Source organism: Lingula anatina, chromosome 6 (genome assembly GCF_051362555.1).
Source record: "Lingula anatina isolate TDL-2025a chromosome 6, LinAna3.0, whole genome shotgun sequence".
NCBI classification, from domain to species: Eukaryota; Metazoa; Brachiopoda; class Lingulata; order Lingulida; family Lingulidae; genus Lingula; species Lingula anatina.
Window position 1 is genome coordinate 22,111,965 of NC_141772.1, and position 11,837 is coordinate 22,123,801.

The 11,837-nt window shown below is 37.6% G+C and overlaps 2 protein-coding genes across 2 annotated transcripts; both read left to right on the forward strand.

The window, feature by feature from the left end:
* Positions 1 to 1,174: 1,174 nt before the first annotated feature.
* LOC147761364 (uncharacterized) lies at positions 1,175 to 3,418 on the forward strand. The gene is made up of 5 exons (XM_087016011.1): positions 1,175 to 1,485; positions 1,730 to 1,954; positions 2,570 to 2,737; positions 3,028 to 3,207; positions 3,384 to 3,418. The coding sequence occupies exons 1-5, from the start codon at positions 1,233 to 1,235 to the stop codon at positions 3,416 to 3,418; spliced, it is 861 nt and encodes a 286-aa protein (XP_086872137.1). The 5' UTR covers positions 1,175 to 1,232.
* An 83-nt stretch (positions 3,419 to 3,501) lies between these two features.
* On the forward strand, positions 3,502 to 7,112 carry LOC106170671 (uncharacterized). The gene is made up of 9 exons (XM_087016012.1): positions 3,502 to 3,691; positions 3,908 to 4,081; positions 4,541 to 4,717; positions 4,974 to 5,309; positions 5,450 to 5,601; positions 5,838 to 6,007; positions 6,207 to 6,361; positions 6,542 to 6,703; positions 6,928 to 7,112. The coding sequence occupies exons 1-9, from the start codon at positions 3,583 to 3,585 to the stop codon at positions 7,110 to 7,112; spliced, it is 1,620 nt and encodes a 539-aa protein (XP_086872138.1). The 5' UTR covers positions 3,502 to 3,582.
* The last annotated feature ends 4,725 nt before the right edge of the window (positions 7,113 to 11,837 follow it).

Sequence of the window (11,837 nt, forward strand, 5' to 3'; positions counted from 1 at the left end):
ATTTATTAATATCCGACGTCTCACGATCCTTACTCAAACGATCTAAGGGTAGATAGGTCTAAAGATAGCAATATGATATACAGTGTACATTACATATAATCGTCCGCCCCAGGGGAAGTATGACCAACTTCAGCGTTCCCAATCGCGGCAACCCCGTCTCCATTTCAAATCTACCTCATTCATACTTCAAACCGTTTCATTGACTTAGAAAAAAATTATTGCAAAATACGTTGCAGTTGCGAAATGCGTTGTGTTGCAAAATGCGGTTTCACGGGGGTCATCACAGACACGAGAACTATAGCGATGTCCTGAACTGCAGTTCACCGAACAGCTGCTCCAACTTCCCAGGCTCCCACACATCATTAAGTAAAATATAGGTAAGGTGTAAGGCATTTTGGATGTTTATTCAAAGTTTCTTCTGTAATTTTAAAAAATACGTGTACTACTATAGTCCCGCATATTACAACAGACCGCATTTTGTAACCGGTTGCAAAACCGGCTGTACAACCTGCACCAAAGGGATCAAGTCCCCCCCCACCCTCTACAGTGACCTTGACAAGCGAAGTGAGAACTGTCATCAAGGGGTCTGTCCAGGTATGTGACTTATTAGTGCTGGGGAGGAATTAACCGAGTTACGGTTCTCAGGTCAGTAACCTGCTACTCGATGCGGACACCTTTCAGTGTTTGTTTTTGTTGTTAAACATGAGGTTTACGCTGTGAATGACCAGTTGGTTCTGCTAGCTGCCATTGATATTTATTTAAGTTAAAACAGTTTTCCCAAATAAAGCTCATATAGCACATGCATTAAATGTAACAATATATGTAAATTATAAGGTGTACAGCTGTTCCCTCTCTCTCTCTCTCTCTCTCTCTCTCTATCTCATTTGATAACCGATAAAACCACAAAAAAACAACTGTTTTGATTTTTCATTTTAAGTTGTTTAGACCTGTTTGTTATAAATCAGTGGTAACAACATGTATGTGTTTTAGCATCTTCTACTCTTACTGGTGTAAATATGCTTTGAGAATGGTTTTGCATGACTTTATTTTGCACATCATACCATCAGGTGCACACCTTTTTTCCCAGGGTCGCCAGAAATGACGCATGTACTACTTCTGTTAATATCTCACGTTAGATGTCAACAAAGTAGTATAAATACAGAGCGCCATATCAACAGGCAATTGAGACACATTTAATTGGTTTTAAGTTCTGTATACAGAATCGTTTAGGGATGAAGAGTGCCCCTTTCGTCTTGGTGGCAACACTATTTCTGTCCAGCAATCTTCATTCTATCTCTGCTTCTAAGCACTGTCCGACGGACCGTGGTTACAGATGGGTCGGCTCGTACTGTTTGCGATTTGTGAAAAATAAAGTGTCGTGGTACAGCGCCAGTGACGTTTGTAAGGACGAGGGTGGACACCTTTTGAGGTTAGAAAACCTCTCCAAAATGACTCATCTTATCGATTGGATGAACAACAACAACTGTAAGTGCATGGTTCAGGACAAAAATTGCATAAATATCAATTTTGTAATATCTTTATCATTGTTTTATTTTCGAATGCGTATATACATTTAATATAGCATTGAGTATATATTTAAATCACTTTCTCTCTCACACACTCACGCTCATAGTCCTCCGAACTCTGAAAGGCTCTATTTAAAAGTCTTAGGCGGGTAAAATCATCTTGGGAATCACTAATCAAAATACAGTTTAGCTTTTCATTTTAGTATATGACTGGTATTGGGTAGATGGCAAAGACAACCATGATTATAACTTTCGGTGGTCTTCTAATGGCGGGCTAGTCGGATCAAATTTGTGGGCCGCCCTCGAACCAAACCATGCATTTGGCAGTGGCCAGTTCTGTGCACACTTCTATACCTGGGTCAAACAAGGTCTTGCGGATAGTGGATGTACCTATTATAAGTTACCCTATATTTGTGAAAATGAATCCGGTATGAGAAATATTATTACGATTCATATGTCCATATGCCAGTTCAAAAAGAAAAAAAATCTATTGTGGCCAATTAATAGAAATATGTGAGAAAATAACTTATTACATGAACTGTACATGTACTATTTGGTTTTACAACTTTCTTAAATACGAAGATATGTTAAAGTTATGCTTTCATCACTCTGAAAATTCATTGCAGTCAATGCACAAGGAGTTTGATTACACTCAATTCTGATATGAGCGATGTTGTCTTCCATCAATTTAAGTGGTTTCGCTTACATGATGTATACTGTTAGGAGGCACTACTAGGACCGTTTAACGTGCGGGGCAGCCAATCCGGCCTATAGTGGGCCCGATTGGCTGCCACCGTGGTTTAATCGTATACCAACATTTTTTATCAATTGAAGCCGTCGCAGGTTCTATCTTAAGTTTGTTATATAATCCATAACAACTTAGATAGATTGTCGTGGGTTGATGCAGAGAGCGAAACACACGCACAATGCAAAAAGAAAAAGAGGTTTCTGTTGATATTCAATCTTTTTATTTCGTGTCAACGGAAATAAATTGCAAACACTTCGATGATCCTGCAACATATTATTTTTAAAATGAATTTTAGAGAACGGAGCTTGGGGATACTGGGGATCGTGGAGCTCCTGTTCTCGTTCATGTGAGAGCGGACGTCAATCTCGATATCGTTCCTGTAATAACCCAAAACCAAAGGGTCTGGGGTCGTGTCCCGGTTCATCTTATGAAACACAAGCCTGCAATACACAGCATTGTCCAGGCAAGTAGAACCAAACGTGGTATTTGGGTCAATATACCCTGTATACATATATTAAAAAACCGAAACATTCCAAGTCAACAAATTTTAGTCAATGTAAGAGATTCAATTGACATGCTCTAAAAAAATCCTTCCATTTGCGGGAATGCCAATTTAGGCTGGATATTTTAATATCTTTCGTCATAAATTGATTCATAGTTCCAATTATCAAATAAGACAAACACTTGTATACATTGAAATCTGCTGTCCAATTAATAAGTCAGTTGGTGTTTCTGTTATGCAATTACGTGCAGTACACGGAGATTGGTCGAGCTGGGAAAGTTGGGGTTCTTGTAGCAGGACTTGCGGCGGAGGAGCTAGGTTGCGTTATCGCCAATGTGCCAACCCGAAGCCTCAGCACGGCGGGAGAGATTGCTCTACATCGATAACATCAAACAGCCAATCAGAACAGTGCAACGTTAAACCGTGCCCCAGTAAGATAAATGCATTTTTCTCAGATAATAACTATACACACGTATTTAGATACAGTCAAAAGTATAGTTTATATATCAAAAACAAAATCCTAACAATACATTTATTGACTGTTTTTTAAAAGAAGGTCTTAATCGATGTTATCACTAGCATCTAAAGAATCATCATTTCATTTTAGTTGACGGAGCCTGGGGAAATTGGAAACATGTTTAAATATCAAAAATGCTAATTATGCATTTTAGAGTTAATTTTAATAGCATGGTCTTAATCGAGAGCATCACTAGCATCTGGTGATAAATTATTTCATTTCAGTTGACGGAGCCTGGGCCGACTGGGCCGTTTGGACTCCATGCACAAAGACGTGTGGAGGTGGTACTATGATAAGAAGTCGTACATGTACCAACCCTAAGCCTCAACACGGAGGAAAAGACTGCATCAGGGGCAATGCCACGCAAGTTACACAATGCAATTTAAGCGATTGTCCAAGTAAGCCGTCCAAAGTAATTAAACAGCATGACTTTTAACCCTTCATGTGCACATTCGTCCGTTAATGTTATCATTTCGAACTGCAAAATGAAAATGAGATTAAACATTTATAAATTAGAAGACATCACTGGACGACTGAGGTGGTCATTATCATTAAAAACATTATTATCGCAAAAATGATTATCGCAACAAATGATTTCACTCATCTTCCTCCAGCGTGTCAACTTCATGACGTCCCTGGGACCAATAGATCCGTGCTTGGCCCACGACTGAAGGAGAACGAGTCAGTGCGATACTACTGCTTGCCGGAATATAAGCTTGTTGGAGGCAGCGAAATTCGTACATGTCAGGCGAATGGGTCTTTGTCTAACGAAGAACCTAAATGTACCAGTAAGTTTTAGTTCTGTTAATTAACTTGCTTCATCCTAGTACTTTCCCATTTGTTACTCTGGGTTTGTGATAGACAAGAGTGGTGTTACATATTGTTTCATTTTGTAGCAACTGGAATTGGAAAAAAGTCTAAGACGTAACATAACCGTCTTCGGCTTTTGAAAGATATAATAAAAAACATGGGTATGTCTCAATAGTTTAAATAAAATGATACGCATTGGGATGGTCACCGTAAATGACAGAGAGGAATTGAAGAAAACATAGCGGTAGAATGAACGGAAGAATGATTCCAGATTGTTGCTATACTGTTTTGACAGATACAAATTCACCCAATAGTCAGAGTTACTTATTCAAAATAATGTTGTGTTTTCAAATGTTGTGGAGACGCGCGATATATCCCAAATGGATGAAACTAATGTCGGGTATGTGATAACAAAGCATGTTTTTCAATATTTCTAGAATGCTGTGGAATGGCACGTTTCATCGTAAACGGCTATCCTGACACGTTTGCCTCCTTGTGCTATGGTGATCACGTCAGCTATCTGTGCGACAGAGGATACAAGTCCTCAAACAACACACCTATCGTCTGCTCGTCACCCTACGAATGGAAGTACATACCCCTGCCTAAATGTGAACGTAAGATACGTCTATTTCCCAGGTTAAAATAAGTCCCTCACGAGCTGCGGCAGCTTTTTCGTTCTCCCTCCCTCTCTCTCTCTCTCTCTCTCTCTCTCTCTCTCTCTCTCTCTATATATATATATATATATATATATATATATATATACTCTCTTTTGGTCTGCTTTTGTTATTTATTTACTATACTCTCTTTTGGTCTGCTTTTGTTATTTATTTACTTATCTTTAGGATTCCTCATGATGCTAACTTTCTTCAGTGAAATCGAATGGATATTCAAACAATGTCAGAAACCAGACGCTTTTGGTTTTATACAATCATACATACCTACGCATATATTCTAATGTATTTATGTCATCATCGTTAACAGCCACTGGTAACTGCAAAAGCAATGACCTCCAGGCCCCACAGGGTGGCCATAAAGCTTGCACCGACCTTGACCAAGGGAAGTTCTGCTACATGAGGTGTGCCGATGGTCAGAAGTACATCGGCGGGTCTGATGTGTTTGAATGTAACGCCAAAACTGGGTGGGCGTGGCAAGTAAGGGTACTTGGAGGAGCTGATTACATGCCTAGCGCTGTAGGCAGGTGTCAAGGTGAGCAGCCATTTTTAATTTGCTGCACTTATTGCAGTCTTTTAAAAATGTTCATACCTTCAAAATGTGTATATTGGTTTATATATACTATATAATGTTATATACATTATATATATTATATAATGTTTAATAAATTACAGTACCAGAAGGCGATTCTGGACTCCTCCTATGGCTTGAGGGTCTAGAAACTGAGACGACATCGACGGAAACGGAAGAGAGTTTGAGGGAATTGATTATGAAAGAAATGAGACAAAAATTCGCCGCAGCTAATATCTGCACCGGGATTTGCACGGTTAGTTAGAAAATAGTTACATCTCCAACAAAATTGAAAATAAATTCGCAATTAACGATTATCTTACAATGATTATTTTTATTTATAAATGGGTGTAGTAGTCTTCCTGTAGGCTAACATATACGCCCAACTCAACGTGGTCAGGTTTGACGCTAGAGTGCAGCACATATGAAATGCAAGTAGTATAAATGTATTTCTCTATATGACAATCATGTATTAAATACCTATTTAATTAGATTACCGAAATCACGATTGAGGAATCAACGCGCTTGGTTCGCAGAGATGTAGTTCCCCAGGCACGGCTGTTCAATATTAAGGTAGCGTTGTATGCCGCTCCTCCGAAAGGATCTGTCACCAGTCAGCAGACAGCAAGAATAGAAATATCCAAGGCTCTTAAATCCTTAAAGTATGTAACATAAAGGGCCATTCTTACCTCATATTTCATGCATTAAGAAATACCTCACCTTTTTTCTCCTACACGTAAATACATACACTGTCTGCTCATGAAAGATTTACAATAACAGTGATAAGATACGGTAAAGGCCAATTCTTTCTCCTGTATGCCCCATGTATTGGTACATTTGTCACGAAATAATGTTTTGTAGCATTCAGGCCGCTGCTTTGAAGCAAGCTATCGTATCTGGGTCGATTGTACTGCAAATAGGTGGAACACCTGCCAGGTTGAAAGGCAGCAACATCCGGGTATCCAAGCCATCTCTGACTTGTCTCTCAGGTTCCATAAGGAAAGGTTTCGATTGTTGTACGTATAACCGATATTTTGACTTTCTTCGTCATTTTTCAAACAAAATATTACAGGAACTACATTTATTTCTAATAGTCATTTATTTATTTAATTTATAGCTTGTTTAGAGTCATCAGCATTATGTCGTTCTGCAGAACTGTTTTAAAAGTTCCAAACTATCATGTCGGTTTCTTTCAGTCACTTGTCCAGTGGGGACGTATCATAACAAGGATGAAAAGCAGTGTTCGTCATGTCCATTTGGTCAGTATCAGGACCAACCCGGTCAGATGTCCTGCAAAATGTGTCCGAATGGAACCACAACAGACAGATTAGGAATCAGCAACGTCATGCACTGCAGAGGTGATTTTGATTTTAATTTGAAAATCAACACTACCGGTATCTAAGCCGAGTGACAAGACTTGCAGTTAAGTTACTGACATAAGTTTGCCCAACTAGACTAAACGTACATGTCATAGCCTTTGGGTATTTTGGGTCATTAGACATAACTTGCATAACTTTGTTGTAATATAATGTGGTTCTGAAAATATGTTTTGTAAGCTCATTATCTGACGGATCTCTCACAGAGTACGAAGGATGTAACTGTGGAATACACCCGTGCAAACTAAATGGATCCAAGTTTGAATGCAGTTGTCTTCCTGGTTATGAAAACATCAATGGGACGTGCACAGGTAATGATAAATATCAACTTGTACATCATTTCATGAGATATTTTGAAAGACATATTATATATATTTATGTTTCATCGTAGAATTTTATGCGGCAATGTGAAACAAAAGGTTTAAAATCAAGGCGTATGTAAATGTACGCTTTAACGTAAACTAGTTTAATTCGATCGAATAGTTTTATTTTGAAAGCGACCTCGTCTTGATCAGGAGCGTTTTTTTATTATTCTTTAGATATCGACGAATGCAACGGTGCCATACATGTATGTCCATCAAATTCAAGGTGTATCAATAAGGAGGGGTCTTATAGGTGTGAATGTATCCCTGGTTACGATGGAAACTACTGTACAGGTATGCTTTTTTCATTTATTAATTTAGCATGTATGTTGATTGTGTAGAATTAAGGTTAAGTTGTTTGAAATGAAAAACAACAGCATTTTCAAATATGCTGTTGCTTTCAAACCTTTGATCATCATGAACTCATAGTGGCATGACATTGGCGCGTTCTTTTCAGTTAACTTCCTGACGTACTCTAGAGATTCACACTTCCAATGCTACGGTTTAATTTTACTTAATTTTATTTGTTTATTTTATTGACAGATATCGATGAGTGTAAGTACCCTGGCAGCTGCCCCGGCTCCGGAATGCAGTGCATTAACACCGTGGGGAGTTACACGTGCACGTGCCGTGCTGGTTACTATGGGGACAATTGCGGTAAGTCTGCCTTTGGCACATCGTTGATTTGGTCTATGATACCACTGCATCTTTAGCGAAGACAAGATATAACTGCATCTTAATCTACTTTACTCGGACATTAATAATGCCAGCGTGCAGCTTTTTTAATTGATTTAATAAAACGACAATACATAGAATTCGACGAGATATTAATTCCATATTTCATCTTATTGCACATTTTTCTAGACCATAGATGCCCCGATAAATTCATAGAAACAAGCACAGGCTGTTTGTTTGTTTCGACAGCCTTGGTAACCCAAAGCAACGCGTCGCAGTTGTGTGGGAGCGTCCATCCCAGTGCACATTTGGTGGACATTAAGAACAAAGCAACATACAAGACAGTCGCCAGATATCTACATCCCGCAAACTCTTACTGGATGGGTAGGTTTTGTATTTGAAGTATGGCTCCTATTTTTAATTTCTCAATTTGTGGCAATTGTGGCAATGTTTATATCTCACATTTCATAACGCCCATCAAATTTTATTAGATATCTCCGAAAATATTAAAGTTCTGAAATAATTACTATTTTTCAAGTTTAGACAGCGTTCAAGTTTAGACAAAGCGATTTTCTTGATCAGGCTAAATCGTGTCGCACTTTCGAATTGTTTTGAATAAAGTATAAGCAGATAACTTGATGCTTTATTATTACCAGGTCTAAACGACAAACAGCAAGAAGGAACGTTTGTTTACAGTGACGGAAGCAAGGTTGCCACCCTATACAACGAATGGGATTCGGGCCTGTCCACCCCTGCGTCCAATGACCGCACCAAAAACTGTGCAGTGATAGATGGAAACGCAGCTTTCCAGTGGAGGGTCGTCCCTTGTGATAATTTAAACTTGGCTATATGCGAGCTTGATAAAGTGTGGTCCAAATAAACATTGCCATTGCCGAAATTACAATTTATATTTAAAATACCTCAAAATTACCAAAATTTAATTTTTATCACTAAGCCCAAATCCCCAATCCGAAGTTTTTGATTTGCAAAATTTTTGTTTTCCAACTGAAAACAAATGTTTGATGCTTAATAAAGTTAGTAATCATCCTCACACAATTACAATGGACAATAGTACAATAAAGAATGCACTATAAATCGCTGTCTGAAACTTGTTTGTTCCGCACGTGGATAGTGCTTGTGAACATACGTGTCTCTATATTGTAATTTTATTTAAAAAATAATAATCTTACATATAACAGTCTTATATCAACACGCACGTTGTAAACAATGAATTTAGAAGTTATCTATGGAAAGCTATTATCATTATCCATTATTCTTGATGTACGAATTATTTAAGTCAAATCCATAGGTAAAAACAAAATCATTTTATACTAATCGGTGATTTTGAAAGATCTCATAAATAATTTATAGAAAAAAAAGGGTCAAAATAAATCTCTGTGATGACGGAAGATTATACAATCTAGGAAGGAAGGCAATAAATCTTGTTTAAATTTTAATAAATTGTAGCAATTTGTTCTTCGTGTTCTCTTGGATCAATCTAACACAAATATTGCATTATGACCTCTGGGGTTATCGGTAGCACTGACATGTACATGGTCCAATTACCAAGTAGAAACACGTGAACACGTGTCCTCCGAAATGGGCCAATCTAATACAAACAGAGATTTTACGGCCTCATGGCCTTGTGGGTCGTCGCTGGTCAAAGGTACGAGGTGGTGTAAGTTGCACCCCGTAAACAAGCACGCGATAACTGATAATTTTTGTGTGCTCTATATGAGTGAATCTTTTCGGAAATTTTCCTGATTCTCCTCAAAAGGTAATATAAGTTTCTCTGGACCTAGAAAGTTTTGCTCCGATAAAATTGTCAGTCGATTCAGGCTCCAGTAGTGCCATAAAGCAAAAACTTGACTGCCACTTTCATAACTTTGAGCAACGATAAATATTCAAGATGGCCGCCAATTCCAATACAATATACTTCTATTTAAGTGAGAGGCCCTTGCAAGGTCTTAGTTGATATCACCAAACAAAAAATATCTTAATGGAAGTTCTGTTACTTTATGGAATCATGTACGTAACTTTTGTCAAATTAAAAAGATCAGCCATCTGCCTAAAATAACACATTATTCTCTAAATTTGACTTAAAACAAATTATTTCATTTTATAGACATAATAAAGAGCTATAAGTACAGTTTTTAAAAGTTTTGCATTCATGTGCAATCTTTGAGTATTCTAAAATATTTACAATATGGCCGTCATTTTTCATTCTCACTTTTCAGTCACAGGTTTGAACACAGTGCATATCGCAGGTGTTATATTAGGTTTTGATTCCCATGAATAGAATAAGTACTATGAGGCAAACACGTTTTTTTCTAAAATGGCCAGTAATACCAATTGAGAAATATTGATTCCCATATATTGGACCTGTGATGTTGGTAGCACCACTATTCATGGATACCTGTTCACTATAAACATGTTGATATGGTTTTCTCCGGTATTTGGAGTAGTTATGGTGCCATTTGTAAATCCAAAATGGCCTTTAACAGCCTGAGAAAACACGTTTTTTTTTTTTTTACAAATCGATTGCTTTCAATACGAACGTTTTTATTTTTAGTTATTATGAAATTTGTAACAGTTTTCTGGTCAATAAATATTTTACATGATGACCCTCATAACCAATAGGATAATTCGTCCCCCGGAGTAGATCCTAGTTATCATGCCGGTGGTTGCCGAGTACATGCAATATACTAACAATCACATATATAGTAAGATAGATACGAAAGAAGTATAAACCAATTTATTTTTACGTGAAACAGGTTTATCTTAATCAGAGAAGGTCACGACACTAAGTATGAACTAAATTATCGAGCTGAGGATATAAAAGGCTCCCCTGTCCTACATAAGAGAGTATACCCCCAACTGAAAGTACATGTAGATCTCTGCATCTGCATATTGTTTCATCTTAGTTTCACAATGAAGTCCATACATTTGGTCAACCATATATGGCTTGTGTGTGCATGCCACTTGATATCAAGCTTTGCGGCGTTTCCTTGCCCTATTCGTTACGAACCTGTAGGGTCTTATTGCCTGAGATTCAACCAGAACCGCCTCACGTGGAACGATGCCCGCCGAAAGTGTTTGAGAGAAGGAGCGCACTTGGCTGTGATAGATACTGCGACGAAAAAAGATTTATTCATCAGTTACCTTACAAGATATGGAAGTAAGTGACGTTGCTGTTCTGTATCAGTGTACCAGTAGAATACATTGTTTATGCATGAAAATGTAAAAAACGGGCAGGCCCTTGATGCTATTTTTCAGTATTTCAACGCCTACACTCAGTGAAGAATGACAAGATATGTTTTATCAAAAAAAGCTAAAGAAAACAAAGTTCTTAAAATTAGTTATCAGCTCCCCCCAATGAGACGACGGCGGACGTATTGTCTTGATGACAATACACATTTCTGAGTTTTGATATTGGTTGATATCCATTTATTAAAAGTTGTCTGTAATTGTGATTTTGGAGGTCCATCAGTTTGGTTGGATGGAAAGGATACCAATGGAAGAAGAAACTGAATATGGTACTCGACCGGTGTCAGCGTTGATAGATTTTTGTGGGCTAGTGATCAACCCAATAACTACAAGTATCATTTTATATGCCAATATGAACCAGGTAATTCTTGTTGAATGCCGTGTACTTTATAATCATAGAGAAGTCGTATGCCTATGTGCATTTCCTTGCAAGTCTCAGGATGAGGGATATGGGTCAAAATATATCCTCCATTGTAGCTTACCACTTCCTCGCTTTAAGAAAAAAAAAATCATTAAATGTGGAAGCATGCTATTGTTATTTGCAACGTTTTAAGAAAACTAATGTGGATCTCGTACTGCGTACGAGTTCTCCGTTCTGCAAACAATGAAGGACGTGTCCCGTGTTTTTTATTTTATTTTATTTATTTATTATTATTTTTTTTTTTTTGTAAAGTGGATGGAAAGGATTATTAGAGACATGTCATAGTAAAAACACTCTTTTTTTCAACATGATATGTTTACTTGTTAAAAGTGGTTCTTACATGCAATTGCATGTTTTTTGTAATAGCAACCGGTAACGTGAAAAATACCCT

Excerpts from the sequence above, each read along its gene's own strand:
- LOC147761364 (XM_087016011.1), top strand. The coding sequence starts at position 1,233 with ATGAAGAGTGCCCCTTTCGTCTTGGTGGCAACACTATTTCTGTCCAGC. Across the intron at positions 1,486-1,729 it reads TTGGATGAACAACAACAACT|TATATGACTGGTATTGGGTA; the intron begins GTAAGTGCATGG and ends TTTTCATTTTAG. Across the intron at positions 2,738-3,027 it reads CAATACACAGCATTGTCCAG|TACACGGAGATTGGTCGAGC; the intron begins GCAAGTAGAACC and ends AATTACGTGCAG.
- LOC106170671 (XM_087016012.1), top strand. The coding sequence starts at position 3,583 with ATGATAAGAAGTCGTACATGTACCAACCCTAAGCCTCAACACGGAGGA. Across the intron at positions 4,082-4,540 it reads CGAAGAACCTAAATGTACCA|AATGCTGTGGAATGGCACGT; the intron begins GTAAGTTTTAGT and ends CAATATTTCTAG. Across the intron at positions 5,602-5,837 it reads TCTGCACCGGGATTTGCACG|ATTACCGAAATCACGATTGA; the intron begins GTTAGTTAGAAA and ends CTATTTAATTAG.